This window comes from Nanorana parkeri, unplaced genomic scaffold (assembly GCF_000935625.1).
Source record: "Nanorana parkeri isolate BGI_ZX_2015 unplaced genomic scaffold, ASM93562v1 scaffold204, whole genome shotgun sequence".
NCBI lineage: Eukaryota > Metazoa > Chordata > Amphibia > Anura > Dicroglossidae > Nanorana > Nanorana parkeri.
Window position 1 is genome coordinate 1,094,317 of NW_017306472.1, and position 24,344 is coordinate 1,118,660.

The 24,344-nt window shown below is 48.5% G+C and overlaps 1 protein-coding gene across 1 annotated transcript in view; it reads right to left on the reverse strand.

Moving 5' to 3' along the window:
• The window catches only part of LOC108786344, a 79,148-nt gene that overhangs the window by 37,726 nt on the left and 17,078 nt on the right, over positions 1-24,344 (reverse strand). The window contains exons 2-3 of the mRNA XM_018555609.1: positions 6,045-6,123; positions 2,345-2,826 (exon numbers count right to left, since the gene is read on the reverse strand). Of these exons, the coding sequence (XP_018411111.1) occupies positions 2,345-2,826; positions 6,045-6,123 (561 nt within the window). The remainder of the gene's footprint in view (positions 1-2,344; positions 2,827-6,044; positions 6,124-24,344) is intronic.

The window sequence follows — 24,344 nt, forward strand, 5'->3', positions numbered from 1 at the left end:
CAGTCATCGGGCCCGCCCCTCAGGGGGGCGCGGCTTGCGATCATCGCAAGTACGATCTGCCTGTCCAAGATGGGCAGATCATACGTTTTGTGAAGTACCTTACAACCATCGCAAGACAAAAGGTGTGTGCCCAGCATAAGAATATATGAAGAATTCCCAATCTAGCGACACAAATAGCTCAGCTGAAAAGCCAGATTCACAGCTGGACAAGGAGACCAAGGTTCTCAAGGCGAACTGGAAGCCAGGAAGGGGATCAAACTTTGTTCTGGTTGAACTATATTGTAAAGCGCTGCACAAACTGTTGGCGCTATATAAATCCTGTATTATAATAATAATAATAACTGAACACTTTTTTATTTCTTGCAGAATGCCTTTGTTGTTGCTGTTGACCCCTTATGGCGTCTGTAAATATACGACAACATCTAGGAAGTGTCCCCCAAATATATAAAACAGGAATGATCTGGTCCGTTCCCCTATTTGAAATGATGAGGGCATGACTGAGGATTGCAAAAGCCGAAAACCATCACAGCAATTCGAGCCATCTGCGGTGACGGGATACTTCAAGAGCCAGTACTTAGTATTCATCATCTCATTCCTTTGTACTGGTCCCAAGCCCGCCTCGCGGTTGTGACTTTGACGCGCAGCAACGGGAATTTTTTGTGGCGCTGCTTCGCAAACACATGGCAACGTCGGAAAATCAAATTGGGGGAAATGGCGGCAGCCAAATATAACAGTATTGTGAAAGTCTGCGAGGACGCGGCTGACGTCACCAGGTTGCTCAAACGCTGCTCTGGAGATGGATTTTCATATTACTCATGACGGGAAATTAAAACTGGAGCCAAAACAGAATAGGAGACTCGTATGATTCGGCTTATTTCAACTGGACGTTACAAAGTTAAAGTGTGACTCCGCTCTACCAGCAATGTGACAGCCGGGGAGGCCGATGGAATAATAAGCTTTGCCATTAGAACTCATGACTTTCTTTTCTCCCATGTTTTACCCTATTGAAGACTGTCACCCCACTCGTCCCCCCCACCCCTTTCCTGCCCTGCTCGGCCTGTGCTCGGATCAAGGGTCTGGTTGGGAATTTTAGGGGGGACCCCACATGTTTTTTTTCTTCATTTTTGGGGGTGGGGTTCCTCCTTGAAATTCATACCAGGCTTTAAAGGCCTGGTATGACTTTGAGCTTTTTGTTTTGTTTTTTAAATGGGGTCCTTCCTAAAATTACCAGGCCTTAAAGGAGAACTTTATGTTTTTCCCCTAGAGGCAGAGCCAGCTGTACCCGCCACCTCCCCCGTCCGTTCCGCCAGTCAGCGCTGGAGGATCGGAGTGGGAGGAATCCCTGCAGGGAGCCGTGAGTGACAGTTACGGCTCTCTGCAGGGACAATATTGAGAAGTGAGCGAGCGACGCTATGTGTTAGTTCACTTCCCGATCTATTGAGCCAACGTGTGACATTTTCACAGGTCGGCTCAAACTATGAGGTTGAGTGAAAATCACTCACCTCATAGTTCTCTTTTAAGGGTCTGATATGACTTTTGGGGGAAACCCCACGCTTTTTTTTTTCCATTTAAATGGAGTCCCTCTTAACATTCCTACCAGACCTAAAGGGTCTGGTATGGTTTGGGAGGGGGAACCGCACACTTTTTTTTTTCTTCACAAATGTAATTTTTTTCTTTAGAAATGTCAGTTTTGCTGCAGCAGGTTCTATACATTGTACAGAAGCGCCACTTCACAGGCAGGTAAAGGGGACCCCCCCAGGCACCATATTTAAAGGAATCTTTCATTGATACATGTCCCCCCAGGGCAGTACCCGGATCCCCATACATGTCCCCCAGGGCAGTACCCGGATCCCCATACATGTCTCCCAGGGCAGTATCCGGATCCCCATACATGTCCCCCAGGGCAGTACCCGGATCCCCATACATGTCCCCCAGGGCAGTACCCGGACCCCCATACATGTCCCCCAGGGCAGTACCCGGATCCCCATACATGTCCCCCAGGGCAGTACCCGGACCCCCATACATGTCCCCCAGGGCAGTACCCGGATCCCCATACATTTCCATATAAGCCTTCAAAGTGGGGACATTTGATTTTCCCAGTTCTGGTGCCATAGACTTTCATTGAGTTCAAACCTTTTTCATGTTCTAAAGTTCAAATTGGAACCAAACTCAGGTGTGTTCGGCCCATCACTACTTATAGTTTTCCCAGACATAAGAAGGTCTCCATAATGGAGGAGAAGACCATCTCATGTTTAGGAATGGTCCAGGCCTTAGGAATAGTCCAGATCATAGATTTTTTTGTATGTGGATACCTTTAGTTCATTCTACAACATGTTGGTCCTACCTGTTGCATCTTTTCCAGGTCGAGGCTGGGTCTGCTATGCTTGTCTCCAAAACCTTGTCTGTGTCTTTTGCAGGGCATTCCTTGGTCAAACGTGGACCCCATACTTGTGAATATAATTGGGCGGGAGGCTGAGTTTCGGCTAAGGGGCTGTAGTCTTTTAGGCGGGGAAGCGCTGAACAAGATGGGGCTGGGACTCGCGCGGAGGCCCTCGACCTGCTCAACAGGCCGGCAGGACATGGTGCACAAGTGTTTCACCTCCTCGTCGCTGGACGATGTGTTGTCACTATGGCAGCTGAGCCGGCTGACCTGGGACCATTTGCGTTTCTCGGCTGCGAATTCCCTGCTGATGCGTTCCAGCTCTTCTTCCGAGCTGTGGCGGTCCAGGCCGGCGTGGAAGAGGGAGCGCACCTTGCAGCACTGGTTCTCTTGGTTCTGTTGCTGATTGGTGGCTAAAGGGGTCAGGATGCAATTTCGTTTTCTTTCTGGCAGAAACGAGAGACAGCAGATGGGGGGTCAGTTCACATGACTTTCACCTGACTCTGGGCGAGCCACGCCGTCATTATCACACACACGCTAACAGTTCACCGTCTCCTGAAGATCTAATGGCTTTGGATTAACCTATATTCCTTTTCAGCTCCATTAGATAATCTGTCACTCTTCCACAGTTTTACTAAGACCTGTCAGGCTAAGGATCTGAGCATGTATGGCCGGAATCAGAATGCAGCAGAGTGGGAAAGCAAAGTGTAAGTTACGTTATTATTTAAAGGAGAGCTACGGGGTCAGGGATTTTCCCCATAGTTCTCCTAAGGGTAACGGGAGGACACAAACTAGCGTCCTCACGTCACCCTAAGCTCAGTATAACAGCAGAAAGGCCCGTTTCGTGTGCACCTTACTGTATAACTGGTAACAAATTGTTGAGTCCGTTTGTCGTTTGTGTTGCTTGACCTAAGCTCAGTATACCGCGAGCTACAGCTCGCGGTATACTGAGATGCCGCAGCCGGGACAGATCCCGACATTACTGTCGAGATCCACCCAGCTGCGTGATTGATAGCTGGCTCTGCCTATCTAGAGGCAGAGCCAGCTGTACCACTCCCCTCCCAGGTTCGTTCCACCAGTCAGAGATGGAGGAACGGAGCGGGGAATGCCTGCAGGGAGCTGTGAGTGACAGTCATTGCTCTCTGCAGGGATAGATCGAGAAGTGAGCGAGCGACGGTATGTGTTCCCTTACTTCCCGATCTATTGAGCCGACCTGTGACAGTTTCATTGTCACAGGTCGCCTAGAACTATGAGGCTGAGTTATTTTCCCTCACCTCATAGTTCTGCTTTAAAGGGTTAATTCACATTTTGACGAAAAATGAAAAGGTGAACTACACTCACAACTCACAACACCCTCCTCACTACTTCCCTCCCGCCCGGTCCTTGCCACTTATTTGTAATGCCAACCCTTGTCTGACACCCACACCAGCCAGTATAATGGTTTGAGAACTTGAAAACTTTACTACACAGCTCGGAGGCTGTATAGTAAAATAACGGTTGCAATGGGGGATCTGTGATTGGTCAGCTCACTAACCAATGAAAATCTCTTCTGAGCCCATAGACGTGCGCACGGGGTGTGTCGGGTGTGCCAGGGCACACCCTAATCACCCCAATGGCAACACCAAAACCGCAACAGCGGGTGCTGCGTTTTTAGTCACTGAGCCGAAGGAGAGATCACAAAAATCTCTCTGCGACCGGCTCAGCGATACAGAGCGCAGCAGCACTTGCCACTTACATTCCTCACATAACAGCCGCAGTCCTCGTTGCCTGGGAAGCTGTGAGGGAGCGTGACTGCGGCTTCCCATCCAATCAGGAAGCTGGGCGGGCTCCATGATTCATTACTGCACCACTGCTGGAACAGGTAAGGGACAGTTGAGGAAAAGGGAGTCTGGGATGCCTCAGGTCTGTGTATGTATGTATGTATGTATGTATTTATTTCACATATACACTGTATATTTATATATATATATATATATATATTTATATACACATACAGTACACACGTGTGTGTTTGTGCTTTTGTGTGCACGCCCTAATGCAATAGGCCGCGCACGCCTATGGCTGAGTCTTTCTTCTGGGATGGCGTCCCAGAATGAAGAAGAGATGCTCAATGGTCAGAGCGGTCACGTAGCCGCGCTGACCAATCACCACTCCCCATTGCACCCATTATTTAAAGTAACATTAAACTTTTCCACTAGTGAATCCAGATCGAACAAATATACATTACCCAGTAAAGTATTTCTTTAATTTTTTTGGCCAAGCACTTACAGTCATGTTTCCAAACAGCTCCAACTCTCTCAGCTTAGCTTTCCTGAACTTCCTGTCCAGTACAAGATCACAAGGGACAGGGCAGTCTCCAGCAGCTGTTCATCTACTAGCTTGGAGGAAGGAGGAGCAGGAAGGAGTTGAGTATCTTTCCTTGCTGTGCCTGTGTGTTTGTGCAGACACACACACAGCTTACTAGCACACACAAGGGTGGCTCCATAGAATAGGATATCGGGGTCAGTGCTTAGGGCATCAGTTCATTCTACAGGAAACAAAAACTTTTATACATCAAGGAGCAGCATCCATTGTAAGTGATTTCATCAGCATTTGAAACAGCTTAAAGGAGAACTATGAGGTGAGTGACTTTCACTCAACCTCATAGTTCGAGCCGACGTGTGACAATGAAACTGTCACAGGTCGCCTTAATAGATCGGGAAGTGAGCGAACACATACCGTCGCTCGCTCACTTCTCGATCATGTCCCTGCAGAGAGCCGTGACTGTCACTCATGGCTCCCTGCAGGGATTCCCCCCTCCCCGATCCTCCAGCGCTGATTGGCGGAACGGACGGGGGAGGGGGCGGGTACAGCTGGCTCTGCCTCTATCACGCAGCTGGGTGGATCTCGACAGTAATGTCGGGATCCGTCCTGTCTGCGGCGTCTCAGTATACCACGGGCTGTAGCTCGCGGTATACTGAGCTTTGGGTCACGGGAGGAAACAAACTAGCCTCCTCCCGTGACCCAAAGCTCAGGAGAACTATGGGGAAACACACTTTGTCTGACTTTATGGGGAAACATTCTGACTTTACCCTCCCTGGCGGTATTCCCGAGTGTGGCTCGTGGTTAATTTTCAGTACCAAAATCGGCAACCCCCGAGCCACACTTGGGATTACACTGTAGTGTCACTTACCTTCTCCCTGCGAGCCCCGCTGTGTCCCCCGGCGATGACGGCATCCATCTTCCAGGTTCCTTCCCTGGGAGCGCCCGCAGGGGGGCGGAACCAGCGGGAAATTCAAAAGTGAAAAATATAAAAAAGAAAACAAAATATTGACATAATCAGACCGCCAGGGAGGTTAATATCGCTCTAACCAGTTCCTGGACCATTGTACCACCATTGGGAGGGGGGCCTGCGAGGCTCATCATTACAGATAAGTGCAGCGGGGACTGGAGTTGGGAATGGGGGAGAAGAGGGTTATGAGAAGGATGTTGTGAATTTTTTTTGGGGGGGGGGAAAGTTGAACGAACCCTTCCAATGTTTTTTTCCTAAAGTAGTTATAAATCCAACAACTAAAATGTGAAATGGACGTGAACATGGGAGTGTCATGTGAAGAGTCCTTTCACTCTGCAGCGTTCCTGAAAATCATCTCTTTGAGCAGTCCATATCAGAAGCGTCTCTTCTCACCTTTGTCAATTTGGGCAAGTTCCAGGTTTTCACCTTCAGAATCCTCGCTGTCGTCCTCATCACTCGGGGGGTATGAAATCTGGAAGAATAAAATATTAGATTTATGTTTTCTGTTTTATAGAATATTCATTTCAACAATTCACGACATTCCGAACCCCAGAGGAGCTCCCGCTCTGTAACGTCCCCACCGCAGCCCTCTACTATTATTAATATACATTGATATAGCTCTGACATATTCCACAGCGCTGTACAGAGAACACTGAGCCGGTCACATCAGTCTTTGAATCTAGGCGCTTACCTCAGATGTCCCCACCACAGTCACTTACTGCACCCCTGCACTTACTGCATTTGTTATACATTTCTATAGCTCTGACATATACCGCAGTGCTGTACAGAGAACACTGAGCCGGTCACATCAGTCTTTGAATCGAGGAGCTTACCTCAGATGTCCCCACCACAGTCACTTACTGCACCCCTGCACTTGCTGCATTTGTTATACATTTAAATGGCTCTGACATATACCGCAGTGCTGTACAGAGAACACTGAGCCGGTCACATCAGTCTTTGCACCAGAGGAGCTCACACTCTAATGTATCACCACAATCACCCACTATTATTATTATACATTCAGGGCCAGTGCAGACTTGAGCGATCCAGGACGCGCGGGTGTGCACAATTGCAGACAATTGATTTCAATGGGGTACATCCGCGCGTACATGCACCTTTTTTTGCAATACACGATGCGTGGCTGTTTTAGCCGCGACCGTGTCCGGTTGCAAGAGCAGAATCGCGACGAGAAACCGCACGATCCATCTGGTGCGACTGGGGTGCCATTAGAAAATAATGGCAGCACCAGCGTAATCGTCGGTGATGGGCGACTCCGTGACCGCGCGGTATCGTGCACGATTGCCTCGCGGGCACGGAACGTCCAGGTGTGAACCTGGCCTTAAATAGCTCTGACATATACCGCAGTGCTGTACAGAGAACAGTGAGCCAGTCACAACAGTCTCTGCACCAGAGAAGCTTACACTCTAATGCACCCCTCTTTTGTCCCACACTATTGTTTTTACACATGTATATAGCTCTGACATATACCGCAGTGCTGTACAGAGACCACTGAGCCAGTCACATCAGTCTCTGCACCAGAAGAGCTTACACTCTAATGTCCCCCCACAGTCACAAACTATTATTATAGATTTATATACGGGAGCTCTAACATATGCCGCAGTGTTGTACAGTGAACACTGAGCCAGTCATATCAGTCTCTGCACCAGAAGAGCTTACACTCTAATGTCTCACCACAGTCACACACTATTATTATGATACATTCATAGAGCTCTGACATATGCCGCAGTGTTGTACAGAGAACACCCAGCCAGTCACATCCATCTTTGCACCAGAGGAGCTTAAACAAACAAAAGGTAGAAGACACTTAATCGACCTGTGTAGTCCCTGCAGGAGGTGGTTGGCAAACAGTGCTATAGCAAGAGGGATGAGATTAGACAGACTATTGAATAACTAACAGAGACAGGTCCATCTGGTTTAGTCAATGATAAACAGGCTGCCAGAAAGCATGCAGGCAGTTCCAGGTTTTCTTAGGGCAGACTGAGCCTCATAGAACCTGATCTGGTCAGTGATTTTGCCTAGGCTGATGATGTTATCAGCCTGACGGAGGCAAAAGGAAACATTGCCTCAGTTTCCTCTCCCTAATGATCACACTGCAACATGGTGGTAAGCTGGGATGCTGCATCAGGGGCTGATCCATGTCGATCATTTATGAAACACATGCAAGAACTGCACAGCAACCAAAATTTACATGACTGGGTCACCTCTGAGTTGGCATCCCAGTCCAGGAATTTGATGGTGACCCTGAATGATGCCTGAATTCCGTGAGCTGATAACTTCCTGTGTTGACTCTTATCTGCTATATCGTTCCTAGCCATTTCTGTGGATTACACAACCATACCCCTCTATGTTCAGGACAGTAGCAGAGGGGCAGAGTCCTGTAGTCCTATACTGTTTCCGTTGTTCTGATACAGTAGGGTGAGTAAGCGTTGTCACCCTAGGAAGGAAGTTGTGTTGCTGGCAGGATCACCAGGTGCAATAACCAGGCTGACTTTAAGAGGCTTCAACATAAGAAAGTGTTTTGTTTTGCAAATAATGATAACAAATTTTTGTAAATTCTCCCCAAAATTGGGAAAGTTTTAGCTCACGTCCCGTGTCCCCCAAACTCGCCCTATTCCCATTGGTATTCAGTACCAGCGATCAGGCTCACAAGTCCCATTACCAGGGATCTCAAGTCTCCCTGATGTTCAGGGAGTCTCCCTCTATTAGATAGTGGCTCCTTGACGCCCGCGAGAGAGGCATTTTCTCCCTGAAAGCTTTACTCTGAGTAAACCTTTCCAGTAAGATATCAGTGGGTAAAGTTTCAGAGTGAGGCTTGCCTCCTGGAGGAAGGTCATGTGATGTGTATTTGTGTATACACTGAATGGCCAGATTATTATGACCACCCCATCAGTACTTCGTTGGGCCACGAGATGACTCCACGAGATGACTTTGTTGGGCCGCCTCGTGACTCCACGAGATGATGAAAGGTGATGCGAGGAATCTGACACTGCACTGTTGCCCTTCTGTTGTCTTGTACCAGTCTTGCCACTCTCTGTTCTGCCCTAACATTGACTAGTCGCTGGCGGCCACAATTTGCACGTTCAGACCCAGATTTTCGGCTGACAGTCCAGTCTTTAAACACTTTAACAACAGCTGCTCTTGAACATTTACCAATTCTGCTGTTTTGCTGATACTCGCTCCATGGCTCCGAGCGCCAACAATCATCCCACGTTCAAAGGCTGTTAAATCGCGTTGTTTACCCGTATCTTCAGAAACAAATCACTTCTACTGTCGTGGTAAACAACCTGCTTCCCTATTTATAATGGTCTGGCCCTCTAGCAACTTCAGCGCCAAATTATAGCTAATTTGCCTACAAACGTCAGGTGGTCATAATAATCTGGCCACTCAGTGTATATGTATAAATATTATTATCATTATTACTTATTTTATGTTCTGACGGCGGCCGCTGTAAAAAAAAAACAGAAAGGGCACCTCCCTGAAATAAGGTTTTGCAGGTTGGGATGTCTGCATTACATAAAGGTGAATGACCTTACTAGAGCTGTGAGTAATCGATTTTTGTCAATCGTAGAACACGATTAATAGATTACTTACTACACGGTCTGGAAGATTCCTGGAAAGATGCGCCAGCCAGAAAAACTGTTTTTTGGAAGAGCGATATCCGGAGCGTTCCAAAAAACCCGAAAGCCAAAACCTTTTTTTATTGTTTTGTTTTTTAGTTTTAGATTCTCTGGGGAAGGATTAGAATCCTGGTCAGTTTTTTCTTTTTCTTGTTGTTGATGTCTATTGGGTATTCGCCACCATGAGTTCGACCCGAACCCAAGCTGTTAACAGTTCAACAAACAGGCACGCAATTTAGCCAGTTCCTGTCCAATGAGCATCCGTTTGTGTTCGCGGTTTGAAGAAACGGCACAGGAATTGGACAGTTCGCCAGCAACTGGGCCACAGGGTATCACTGGTTGCTATGGCACAAGTGGGCACATCATAACAAACTATGCTGCTGTGGGGATGCTAAGATGCTAGCAGCCCCACATTGGTTGTTATGGTGCACCAGCTTGTGCCCTAGCAACCAGTGACACAATCCGGCTGTTATGGTGTGCCCACCTGCATCCAAGCAAACAATGACACTGTGTTGCCCAGCAGCTAAAAATCCTAACAATGATGCTGTGTGGGCTGCAAAAATATTATTGGTGGACACACTATAACAACAAATGACAGTATAGGGCTGCACGGTGTCATTGGTTGCTAGGACACAAGCTGATGCCCCATAACAATGTGGGAGTGCCGGCATCTTAACAACCCCATAGCATAATCGCTTGTGATGCTGTGTCCTTATGTGTCATAGCAACCAATGATGCCCTGTGGCCCAGTCGCTGGCATCCTAGCAACCAATGAGGCTGTGCACAACTTCAATTGTTGCTAGGATACAGGTTGCGGTTCAGCAGCCCGCTAATAGCTTGTTATGCTGTGCCCATTTGTCATAGCAACTAAAGATGCTCTGTGGCCTAGTCACTGGCATCATAGCCACAGATGACCCTGTGCAACCAATGATGTTGTGCGAGTTGCATAATGTCATTGGTTGCCAAGACACTGTCGGCTCAACAGCATCATTTGTTATTATGGTGCACCTGCCTGTGACCCTGCAACCAATAACATTGTGTGGGCCAGCTGCTAGAGCCATATCAACCAATAATGCTGTGCTAAGAAGGTGGCAGCCCCACAGTGTAATTTGCTATTATGGTGTGTGCCCACGTGCGTCCTAGCAACCAATGATGCTGGACGGGCCCAGCCATCAGCTAGCGACCAGCAACCGGGGCAGATTTTAACCTACTATTTCTGAGCTATATAACATGAACTCCAGACAAACAACCAAATACACAGATTAAATGTATATATACACACACACACACACATACATGATTGACACGGCTCTGCCACACAGCACAGCCCTATCTGCAAGGGCAGGAGACCTGATTGTTCTCTGCTGCAGTTAGGTAACCCTTACAGGTCTTGTCCCTCCCTCAGTCTGTGATTGGACATTGAAAGGAGAAGCAGCAGACCTGTGAGCTCTGCTCTCCGTTTTCTTCTCCTGTCAGCATGCTCCTTGTGAGCACATGAACAATGTAGCACACCTGATTGGCTCCTTGTGCTGCTTCTCCTCACAGTCTGTGCTCTGCTGTACAGAGACTGACTGCAAAAGGCTGATGCTTAGTCAGCTTCAGGTACTTAAACTGCTTGCATTAAAAAATACATTTAATGATCTAATAATGAATAAACAGCTGTATTATTTGTTACTGGAGTTCAGCTTTAACCTTTTGATCGCTAACAATTAGCAAAAGTGGATAGAATTGTGTGTGTAGCTTAGGCTTACATCTTTCGGAGAACCCATAGTCTGCTGGGAGTTGTAGTTCCTTGGCAGTCTGTGTCTGAAAGTCATAGCTTGCTCGGCCCTGCCCGTGTTCACCGGGGGTTCACGTCCTGAAGAATCCTCGTGTTGTTTTTGGAGCCGCCACGTTTCCTGGACAAGCCAGACTGGTATTGAGTTAGAATTTGGCAGGCGAGTGCAGTGACCCTTCCGCCTTCTCCCAAAGGCTCATAAACAGAGAGCAGCTTCATAGGCCATGTAGGACGGCTTATACTTTGGCCGGAGCCGGAGGCTGTGTACGTTTCCAGAGCCGCTCCTCAAATCCTTTTGCTCACTCGGATTGGGATTTCCCTTTTGCTGACACCGAAAGCATGCTGAGTAGAAGGGTTACTGTCACACCGTCCACTGTACCTGTGACAGGTGTGTCATTGTGAAACTAAACGTCATGTGACAAGTTACTTTATAACGCACAAATGATTCAGCATGAAATATGCCAAGAGCAGTCCGCTGCTAGAACTACAGGTATCAGCGTGCCTTTCTAGTTATAACCTAACACCTAGCTTTCTGAAATGGGACATTTTTTGTAAGAGTCAGAGAAATGCTTTTGCTCCACCAACACGTAAAGTTAGGCCAGAAGCAAAAAAAAAATAGACGGAGGGCATACATGACTAAGTAAAATGGGGAAACAAGGATTAAAAGAATGTGGGGTGGGTTAACAAGCGGCAAGGTCACTTACCTGATTGGTCAGAAACAAAAAGTACAGGCGGAGCTGTTACGGTGGTCCGAGGAGGAGGGTCTCACTGGAGGCAGTCAGAGATCGTTGGAGGAAGAAAGAACTTCCCTCCCAGCCGCCCGATTGCTTTGTTGTGTCTATTTCTGTCATAGCAGTGGTGGCGTTTTTTGGGGTCTTTTGAAGGCGGAGAGCATAGGTGATGGTGGTTAAGGTTGGGAGACCTGTCTCGGTATGGGTCCTCAAGTCATGGTGATGTATGGTACTCGAGGCAATTGAGATATGGAGGTGTCTGCAGGCGTTGTGCAGGTTGTCCCCGAGGCGGTGTGGTGCGGCTGGGGGCCTAACGGATTCAAGGGGTTCCGCAGACACACCATATCCAGTACATAATTTGGGCCTTCAAAAGACCTTAAAAAATCTCAGGCCGAATTGTTCCAAATTGTTCCAATTTTTCTGTGAAGCTCTATTGTTAATTTGTATAATAAAAGGGCTGCTATGGCCATTTAACTCCATCAAGAAGTGTGGTCTATTTTATTGGATGGAAGAGGGAGGTGGGTGGTCACGGCAGTCTGTGCAACTAGGGAAACATCAGTTCTACATTAGTCAAGGAGCATTCCACGCAAAAATTATATTTCAAGGTTAAAGAGACTGTCTCTTTGCCCATTCGACGGCAAACTGACTCCCCTGTCAATCCATTTATCCGGAGATGGAAGTCCTAACCCTTTGCAAGCTCCATGGAGGTGCATTCATTACTCCTTGTCCTCACATGGCCCAGGCACTGCATCCTGCGAGGAATGCCCATGCTCACCCACAGCCAAAAGAGCTGGGTAATTACTTAGGGCTCTGATGAGACAATGGGGCACCGGGAGAGCACACAAAAGGTGAGTATTAGCGGGTCAGTGGGTTCTGTGCCCATCACTGCACTAAGTTCCTGGGTCTGTGCACCTGCTGTGCCCATCATGAGGGGCTCCCACCATCCCTGTGCTCAGTTCCTGGGTCTGTACACCTGCTGTACCCATCATGAAGGGCTCCCACCATCTCTGCGCTGAGCTCATGAGTCTGTACACATTATTTGCCCATTATGAGGGACTGCCACCATCCCTGTGCGGAGTTCCTGGGTCCCTACACCTGCTATGCCTATTATGAGGGACTCCCGCCATCCCTGCATTAAGTTTCTGGGTTTGCACACAGGCTGTGCCTATTATGATTCCATCATCCCTGTGCTGGGTTCCTGGGTCTGTACCCTTGATGTGGCCATCATTTCTGTGCACAGATTGCAAGCAGTGGACACCTGATGTGCCCATCATGAGGAGCTCCCACCATCCCTGCACTGAGTTCCCGGGTCTGAACACTTGCGGTGCCCATTATGAGGAGCTCTCACCATCCCTGCAATGAGTTCCCGGGTCTGTACACTTGCTGTGGCCATTATGAGGAGCTCCCACCATCCCTGCACTGAGTTCCCGTGTCTGAACACTTGCTGTGGCCATTATGAGGAGCTCCCACCATCCCTGCACTGAGTTCCCGGGTCTGAACACTTGCTGTGCCCATTATGAGGGGCTCCCACCATCCATGCTGGATTTATATTTATTTTATATTATGGCAAATGTTACAGGGGGAGTCGGAGCACACAATGGTGGGTGAGAACAGGAACACAGCTGGGAATTATGTCCAGAGGTTCTCACTGTTGGAGTATCCAAGACATATAAGAAGTCAAGGACAAACCCAGCTGACCAAGCTTGACCTATAATTTTTTTTTTTGGACTGACCCTTTAAGAAGACAAGTCAAGCAAGAGACATAATTTGCAAGGAAAGAATAATAAAATAAAAAAAACCTGACAAACTGAAACCAGATCACAGGGTCAGTGTTAGTTACAAGGTGGCAGGAGAACCAGCTCTCGCCAGTTTGTGCTGTAGAAGCAGCTCTGCTGAGCGAAACATGGAAGAGAGCCGCGTGCAGGTCCTGCGGAGCAATGGATTCTGGGATCAGCTGTCTCCCTGGAGAGCAGCCAAGTTTCACTTCTCAGATTTCGCAGCATGGAGGATGCAGCAGCGGACAGGGACGGCTCACCCATTCAAAGTGCAGGAAAGACACCTGGGGAGGATTACATAAGAGCTGGGCTTAAGGGGAAACTCCATGTTATCCTATGCTGTTTTCAAAGGATACTAGAATATCAGAGTGACCACATTGTAAAAGGTCCGGGGCTACAAAAATATTGTTCTATTTCACTATGGTACACCAGACGGCCAAAAATGTGTGGACACCTGACCAGCACACCTACTGCATGGCCAAAAGTATGCGGCCAACCTTCCAAATGAGGAAGTTCATGTGTGAAGGAAAGAAGTAGCAATAGCTTATGCCGGTTATGAAAGGAATTAGTATACGATATGTCTAGTTGACTTGCCTTAAAATGGAGATTGGGGAGCCAGGGGGCCTTAATGGCTTTGCTATGGGGCCCCGTCACACAATTATAGAGAGAGAGAGAGAGAGATATTTCTCAGGAGCTCAGTGAATTCAAGCGTGGTACAGTATAGGTTGCCACCTGTGCAACAAGTCCATCCGTGAAATTTCCTTTCTACTAAATGTTCCGCGGTCACCCGTTAGTGGTATTATAACAAAGTGGAAGCAACTGGGAACAACAGCAAGTCAGCCACAAAGTGGTAGGCCACGTAAAATGACAGAGCGGGGTCAGCGCATGCTGAAGCGCACAGTGCGCAGAAGTCCGCAACTGTCTGCAGAGTTAATAGCTACAGACCTCCAAACTTCGTGTGGCCTTCAGATTGGCACAACAACAGTGTGTAGAGAGCTTCATGGAATGGGTTTCCATGGCCGAGCAGCTGCAGCCAAGCCTGATATCACCAAGTGCAATGCAAAGCGTCGGATGCCGTGGTGTAAAGCACGCCGCCACTGGACTCTAGAGAAGTGGAGACGTGTTCTCTGGAGTGACCAATCACGCTTCTCTGTCTGGCAATCCAATGGACATGTCTGGGTTGGTTGGTTGCCAGGAGAACGGTACTTGCCTGACTGCATTGTGCCAAGTGTAAAGTTTGGTGGGGTGGGGCTTAGTTCTAGTGAAGGGAACTCTTAAGACCTTAAGACATTTTGGACAATTTCATGCTCCCAAATTTGTGGGAGGAGTTTGGGGATGGTCCCTTCCTGTTCCAACATGACACCTTCCCAGAAGAGTTGAAGCTGTTATAGCTGCAAAGGGCAGAGCCAACCCAATACTGAACCCTACGGACTAAGACTGGGATGCCATTAAAGTTCAAGTGCGTGTAAAGGCGTCCCAATACTTTTGGCAATATAGGATAGATAGATAGATAGATAGATAGATAGATAGATAGATAGATAGATAGATAGATAGATAGATAGATAGATAGATAATCTTGTATATACGTGGACTGTAGACACGGTTGCCCCTTCATCGGAATGATCCTCAGTCTTTCCTCACGTAGCTCATATTGTACGTTCAATCAGATTAATGTCAGCTGACAGAAAACATTGGATGATAACGGACATTTTGCTGCCTCTTGCCCCCCCAGTCATGTGACGGTGTGCTGTGGTCAGGGCTCGCAGCGCTGTGTGCCCGAATGCCGTGCCATGCCGTTGAACCACAACCTCTAATCTGGAGGCCACAGCACAGATCTCATCTGAGTATCTCTCACCATTATCGGGCAGATTATTCTTCCATCAGATGGCAGTTGATCAGATCCGGGCTGAAGGTTTTTCTACTGGAAACAGAACCGCGTCTTCAATATGTAATTTTACAAACTTCTAAATGGATCTGGTTATTAGGAGCGGGATAGAACTTATGGAAATTCTATATAGAACTACAGATTTATTTTTACTTATTGACCATACATACCCTTGAATATTATATGGAGCCCCCTGTCTGCTTTGCACCGTAGGCAGATGCACCTGCTGCCCTCCCTGCTGCAATCAGACAATCGGGGATAATTAAATCTTTTGAGCATTGGAGATCATCATTATCATACAAGACATTTCCTGCTCTGACAACTGCTCCTTTCTCAGATGGATCTGGTGATCTCATGTCTATATGAGGCTTCCAACCCCACCAATTAAATAGTATAGGCCTGGGGTAGGTAAGCTCGGCCCTCCATCTGTGGTGACACTACAAGTCCCATGAGGCATAGCAAGACTCTGACAGCCACAGGCATGACTCCCAGAAGATGTGATTTGTTGTTTTGCCACAGCTGGGGTGCTGAGATTGCCTACTCCTGATATAGACTTTCTAATTAAGGGGTAGCCAAACTCCGGCCCTCCAGCTGTGGTGGAACTACAAATCCCATGAGGCGTTTCAAAATTCTCACAGCCACAGACATGACTCCCGGAGAGAGATGCATCATGGGATTTGTAGTTTCACCACAGCTGGAGGGCCAGAGTTTGGCTACCCCTGTTCTAATCCGACTGCCCTGTGCCCAAGAGTAGCAGGACTGCCTCCACTGCTCACCTCCTACTCCTTTCCAATTACCTTAAAGTGTTGATGGACCTACTGGATCTTGGTGCTGCCTGATGGCGTCATTGAATCAACTATAGGATAAAACGCAGCAGCTAAGAAGAACCCCGGCACTCGTCTTGTGTATGTGAACCCGATTTTGCACAATTTGCTTAACAAATCGGCTGCCCCCTCCCCCCCCCCCAGAGGGATTACAGTCGTGTTTTTCAAATCATCAATAGGTGACCTGCGTCGGCGCGTCCATATGTATACTGCCAGAGCGCCGCTCAGGTAGACGGGTCAGGTGAGGCGGCAGGTATTATGAGGGATTATCGGGCTGCCGCTGTCATAGATTTGTAGACCGTGTATAGGCCGAGGTCAGGAGAGGACAGGGTGAGGTCTGTATCATTGTCTATATACCTTGTATGTTAGGTGATACGAGAGGACACATAAGGGGGGGGGGAGGGATCTATCAAAACTGGAGCAGACAAAATCTGGAGCAGATGTGCATGGCAGCCAATCAGCTTCTCTCTCATTTTCAAATCTTACCTGAGGAAACTGAAGAGAGAAGCTGATTGGTTGCCATGGGCAACTGCTCCAGATTCTCTCTGCTCCAGTTTTGGTAAACTCCCCCCATAGAGCTTTAATCCATTACAATGTATCAGTATTTTTTCCCCAATATATATAGGCCTCATTCACATACACTCAAGCACAATTGTATATTGCCTATATACGCATCTATGCGCGTATATACGTGCACTATATGCAATCCCAGAATGCATCACTCGTAATGGAATTTTTAATGTGCTGTACGCAAGTACGCGCGTATGTGCGCGTAAATACGCTGCCCGGACGCATCTCTGTTCCATTCTGTTTTTGCGCATATATACGCTACGCAAATATACGGCTCCATACGCGGCTATGTGTATGGAGCCATTTATTTGCATGTGTTGCATATGATACAATATGCACGTACGCGCGTATACGCGCGGCAGTGTGAATGAGGCCATAGGTTCATAGTGCATGTAATATGACGGTGCAGTCATAATCTTTAAAGCCGACCTCCGGCCTCTCTGACTCGGTTTCCGAATTAGGTTCACGGCCTAAGGAGCGCAGAAACCGAGCGACGACGTCCCCTGCGACAAAGCTGCATTGTACATAGAGAAACGACGGAACGAGCCAATAAGCTTCCAGCGCCAAAGCGGTTAATGGCGTCGGCACCAGATGAGTCACCCGGTACATATTTTTAAAGCTTAGCGAGACGGAAAACTCCAGACTTAGTGGTTAGCACAGCACCGTGGTATCGGGTTTAATTTACCATCTGCATGGAGTAAACCAGGGCTGGGCGACTCCGGCCCTCCAGCTGTTGTGGAACTACAAGTCCCATGAGGCATTGCAAGACTGACAGTAACAGGCAGGCTGCAGATGAGGAGCACTGAGATGGAAAAAAAAGGATGAAAATGGGTGTAAGCAAGGATTTTATTAAGAAAAAAATAAAGCACTATCATCATCATTGGCAAATCCAACCTTGAGAAATGCCGTGTAGCTGTCGCTGGATATCATATAGATGGGAAGGAGATTCAAAGTCATATATATATATGTGCGTAGCCCCCATCACCTTCAGTGAGGTGGCTACTAGACATTTAGTGATAGCCAGGGCTGTAGCCAGCCTGGCTGGATTTATAGTGGCAATTATCTGGTTAATTCCAAGTGTCTGGCATTGACTGTACCCCCCTGGGCGGAGTGTGACATATTGTGGGACAGCCAATGGGAGGCACTGTAGTGTATGTGCAGTACAGCAGCCAATCACTGAGTTTCTCTCAACCAGTGGTGCATGCTGGGATCGGGTACATATACTGGTGGGATTCGCCATGTGTTCAGACTAGCCGGGACCAGCCATGGAATAGGGCTGGGTGCTGTTCAGCCTGCCTCCCAGGCTAGGCATGGGGGTGGGCATGGGCTGGTGTGAGGGAAAGGTTTCCCTGAGACCTCCAACATGGAGGAGGCCTGTGATGCTGATAGAGGAAGAGACCCAGGACCAATGCTGGCTCTTGAAGTATCCTGGAACTAAGAAGACATCAGGAGCATGGTCGGTGTCTTTCCTGCTTGAGGATCGGTATCCACCCTGCTCATCTGCTACATCAGTTGCCATCTGCTGCCAAGTGGATCTACACTGATATGCCAACCAGGTCTGGTGAGTCTGGAGCTCTTGTCAGTACCTCTGGAAGCTTAGAACCCCCATAGCCTCTCTCCCCAGTGAAGATGTTCAATAAACCGTTACTTTGCATATTACTACTGGAGTGGACATCAGTATTTGGGCACCAGAAGAAGGGCGGTTAGTGCTAATGGTTGGGCAGCTGAAGAACATACCCCAGACAGACAAGAGATGAACCGGGCATTCAGCGGCTCCTTCGGGGGTGAGCACTACATATATATATATTAGGGATGCACCGATATATCGGCCGCCGAAACATATCGGCCGAAAATGGCCCTTTTGGCATAATGTCAAAAGGGCCATTTTCCTCCCGATACATCGGCGCATGCGTGCTTTCTTTCCTCCCGCTGGGCGCTGCTCTGTGTCCCAGCGGGGAGGAGAGAAAGTGTGATAGCCGGCGTCTCTCCTCCCACACCGCTCAGCCTCCTATCACAGTCTGGCAAAGCAGTGTGTGGGCGGAGACAGGCCGCGTTGTCACAGGAGGCTGAGTTCTCCTCTCTACACTGCTGGATCGGCTGGATGTGACAGCGTGTCAGAGAGGAGAGCAAGGTACAAACACTCAGTGATCGCTGAGTGTTTGTAAATATATGAGGACAGAGTATGGTTACTATATCCTCAATTATGAATGAATGGGAAGTGATCTACATCACTTCCTGTTCATTCATAATTGTAGTTATAGTAACCATACTCTGTCCTCATGTTATCAATGAACAGGAACACTCAATATAGAGGATTCCTGTTCATTGATAACAGGGGACACAGAAAAAGAGATAGAGGACTTTAGACCCCCATTATTTTCCCAAAGCCCCTAAAAGTAATGTAAAAAATGTTTTTAAATGAATTAATAAAAATAAATATTAAAAAAATAAAAAGTTTATAAAAAAGAAATAAAAAAAAAATTAGTAAGTTTAAATAAAAACATTTTTGGTTTTGGGTTCGGCCTGACAATTTTTTTTGTTTTGGTTTCGTTTTGGTTTTAAAATTTCCATTTCGGTGCACCTCTAATATATATATATTATAAAGACACTGGCAACCCATCGTTGGAGTGGACATAGACAGAAAGCGGCTTCAAAGAGGCTGCAAGAGATCTTGTTAAAATGTGATTTTTTTAAATTTTGTTTTCCCTTTGGTATGACAGGTTCCCTTTAGACCTGTGCAGTGCCGAGCTTGTACAGTGCCAGCCATTCATTGATGGATGCCACCCCAGTCATTCCTTATCCCCGGCTATTGGCTCAGCTGCTCATGAAAAGCATTAATGACATTTTATCCTGACATCTCCTCAGCGTGTAGAGAAGAGGGAGAGGGGAAGGTGCCGAGCCGGATAAACTTCCGCTCTCTCCTTAAATAAACCCCGCACACAGCCCGGCCATTCACCTGAGCTAAATATTTGCTGCCATGACAGCAGCGGGCTGACGGTTAAAAGGGCCTAATCCAGTTAGCAGGCCTCCGGTGAGGTCAGGACTTCAGCGCTCAACAGACTGATGAGGTGTCTCCTTGCCGAGAATGTGTTCCTTTCCGATGAAAAGCCGCGGGTTTGCACAGCTAAGAGGGTGGAAAAGTCGGAGGTGGCAGCCATGAGCCCTGCCGTTTGGCGCGATGACCAGGAAATTAGGTTTTGATGGCACAGACATTCAACGTTTTCCTCTCGCGCCAAAGAGAAAAAAGGTGTTAGGTGGAAAACGCGCTGCGACACGGCGACCAGTGGGGGTCCTCCTCATGTGGTAAAGGAGGACACGAGCCAAGCCGCTAATTCACTGCTAAAGTTAATGATGAACTCCGGTTTTGGCAAATATTAAAGCATCTGTATTCTAACTTGAGCTTCCTGTAATAAAGACCAGTCACTGCTGCTCTCTGCTTGTGCAGGGCAGTGGCGTCCCGAGGCTGGGTGACACCCGGAGCGGTGTCCGAGTGTCACCCCGCCGAGACGTCACCGCGCGCGTGCGCGATGACGTCATCGCACACGCGCTGCCGTTTTCCGATACCTGCCGGCGCCCATCTTGGTGACGGACGCCAGCAAAGAGAGGAGGGGACCGTCATCCGGCAGGATAAGGTATGCATTGAAATGGGTTGGAGAAGCTACATAGAGCGATATCGCGTGGAAATATGAGCGATATCGCTGCAAAGATCACGCGATAAATCGCTCAGTGTGAATGGGGCCTCACATGAAGGCCGGGAGCTTAGAAAATATTAATGGCAGAGACAGCCGTGCAGAGAGCTGTTCCGGGGAGGGATGAGCAGATGAGCCGAACCGGCACATCTGTATGGATCTGGGTGCCCGTACTTAGATGCAGACAAGTGGGGGGCATCTGGACCTGCATAGACGTGCAGGTTCGGGTCAACGTGTTACCCAGGGCCGGGTTAGGGGCACCCGTTGGCACGAATGGAAATCTGTGTAGCCTGAGCCGGCGCCTTTACCTGCTGCGGAACCTGATGGCTTTCAAATACGCAGAGAAGGACCCCGCTTAAGGCTGCCCTAAACGCCTGTCCACATCAGAGCCTTACGCAGCGCCAGGGTTCTTCCCTTGCATTTGCAAAGCTGGCAGTTCCTGTAGGCGCCGCTGGTCTTGGTGCAGGAGGGTATATTTTGTGCAGAATGCATCCTTCTTGCTATTGCCGGTGTTCTATCTTGACACAACACCGGGAATTAGGCAGAGTAGCTACCTGCACGGCGACCCTCTAAGGAGGGCGCCTGTAGCCATGTGTCTACTCTGCCTAATGGTAAATCCGGCCCTGCGGGAGGCACTGCCAGCAGCAAGGTAAGGGAGGCCTGTTGTGGCTCAGGCAGTACTGCTAGTGGGCCTGGGCTGGCCAGCAATGGACTCAGGTTAATGGATCACTTACCTGGTAGCAGACAGATGCACTAAAATGTTCTCGGCAAAAATGGTGGGTGGTAGGTAGGTGTCAGCCATGTCAGCGTCACCTGGCTCCCACCTATTCACCATTGCAGTGGCAATGACAGTAGACTTCGGACCTATTCTTTAAGCCCCTCCCACTTTTAAAGCACCATTGGCCACACCCACCCATCAGCACAGCCCTGCCTACTACTCCCAGGTATGGAGATCTGGTACCAGGTCTTTCACATTAAATTTTGCCACAGTGTCAGTAGATCTCGCGAATGTTCGGCGCCTGCGGCCCTGTAGCATCCCAGGAGCCTCAGGGTACAGAAGGGCTACTTAGGGGGCAGGCAACCGCTGCACTCCAGCTGTTGTGGAACTACAATTCCCATGAGGCTTTGCAAGATTGACAGCCACAGGCATGACTCCCAGAGACAAATGCATCATGGGATTTGTACTTTCACCACAGCTGGAGGGCCGGGGTTAAACAATAAAGAGAGGGGATAACAAAAAGGGGCAATAAATAGTAAGATTTATGTAAGGGAGGCTGAGCTTAGTGGAAGATCCGATTTAAACTGATCCGCCTGCAAATTTCCCAGGACAGCAATGACCCCGGGATGTGACTGGACGCCCTACAAACTGGATGTTTACCGGACTGCCGCTTTCCAGGAAATAAGGACTTGCTGGGCCGGGGATTGAAGTATCATTTCTGGCTCCGGGCTGAACAGAACAGCTCTTGCATGACACTATAAAAACCTTCCCTGGAGCCTTCACCTGGGAGTGGGAGTGACATCAGAATGAACCGGCTGCAGCAGCAGAAAGAAAGAAAGAGACCCAGTTGTAAATTTAGCCCACACTTCCCAGGACAGCAATGACCCCGGGATGTGGCTGGACGGACTACAAACTGGATGTTTACTGGACTGCAGCTTTCAGGAAATAAAGACTTGCTGGGTCAGGGATGAACATTTCAATTCTTGCTCATAAAGCCTTTTCCTGGAGCCTTCGCCTGTGAGTGGGAGGAACATCAGAATGAACCAGCTGCAGCGACATAAGAGCAGATGAATAGTCTGATTTAAAGGGCAACTCCGGACGGCAGATGCAGTTTGGCGATATGTATGCTGATCTAGCAGCAGACTGATGACATCATCTCAGCCTAGGCAAAGTTACCGGAGTGAAGCTTAAGGCCCCGTGCAGATCTACGCGATCCGGAATCATGCGGTCCTGCACAATGCAGGCCTCGGCTGCCGCGCGTCCCCATTGATTTCAATGGGGTGACATTCGCGTGGCAATTGCAGAAAAAAGGTACATGTTTGCGACACACGACTCGCGACTGTTTTAGCGGGAAACCATTAGAAAATAATGGCACCCACAGCGTGATCAGTGCTCACCTAGGCGACCCCTGACTCCGCGGCAATCCACACGGAATCGTGCACGAGTGCCGCGCAGTGAGGTGCCGCCTAGGTGTGCACCGGCCCTGAGGGTGGCTTTTTAATGATAAAAGGAGCATTTTTTTGAATAAAAAAATGGATACTATTGTTGTGTATTATGACATGCCTGGAATTTATTCATGCAGATTTGTAAAGTTCCTGAGATGGCCCTTAAACACTTTAGCCCAGGGCTGGGCAAACTCCGGCCCTCCAGCTGTTGTGGAATTACAAATCCCATAAGGCATTGTAAGATTCTCACAGCCACAGGCATGACTCCCAGAGACAAATGCATCATGGGATTTGTAGTTTTGCCACAGCTGGAGGGCCAGAGTTCACCCACCTCTGTTTTAGCCACTACCTTCTGACCCCTATGGACTAGGGTTGCCACCCGTACGGTTTTCACCCGGACAGTACGGGTTTCGGATCCTGTGTACGGGTGGGAGGCGGGCTCCCACCCGTACACAGGATTCAAACGGCAGACTTGCTCACCTGGCGGCGGGTGGTGAGCGGCGGGCGGTGAGCGCCGGGCAGATTACCGGATGACACCCCGCAGTGACGTCACGCGCGGTACCGCCGTTACCTGCCGACGGCCATCTTGGTGATGGACGCCGGCAGATAGAGGAGGGGATGTCACCTGGCAGGATAATGTATGCCGCTGGGTCCCCTCCTATAGCCCCCCTGAGATCCTGCGGATTAAGTGGGGGGGCGCTCTAGTTTCGTCTTGCCTAGGGCGGCCCCAAACCAGAGTACACCACTGTGTACAGATTGTATATCTGTGGATCTGTGGCACACTGGCATCTTTGTGATTACCTCCAATGTTATTTAATCACAAAATATGCGCATAGTGTATTTTACCAAAAAATTGCCGCGAGGTGCTACAGTGTTCGGGTTTGGCTTGAAGAGAAGGTGGCAACCCTACTATAGACTGTTATCCAATACTGACATCTTAGAGGGCCCCAGCTATGGAGGAATGCATTCTTTTACATCTTCTGCCCCTGAACAGGCCCTACCGTCTTCTGGCCCGCATATCTGTGTATGACATGTATACATATGATACATATGACATGTATGGCACATATGAAAACAAGAGTAATATAACCAGATTGCGGTGATAATTGTCCCTTAAAATGTAGACAAGACACAGAAGAGAGTCACGGGCCTCCTCGTCATACCTCACGGAGCGCAGGGCCCTGCATTGTGCTGCCATGTACTGCTCTGGCCGGATAAACAATGGCTGAAATCAGCCGCCTCACAGACTCATTATTTTCTGAGAACAAGGCCCCTTGTTGATGTTCCTCAGACACAGGTCAATGTTTGTCTCTGCTGAGGCTCTGTTTGTCATGCCCGTCACATCAGCTGTCAAAATGGCTGCAACAAAGCTCCGCTTATTCTAGAAAAGGGGGGGGGGAACACACCGCGTTCACTGGGATGGGATAAAATGGCAGCAAATACCTGAAATCTGCCATCTTCCTCATTATGTGAGGGAATGGCCTGCACCTCAGTGGTACAAGATGGATGCCTTCTCTCCTCAGAAAGCTTAATAAGGCATCATTATACTTTTCATTGTATACAATAGGAGATATTATTTTCACCATACCGTACTGGTCAGGCCAGGAAGGCCAATAGATGACACATAAAGCGGTTTCTGGA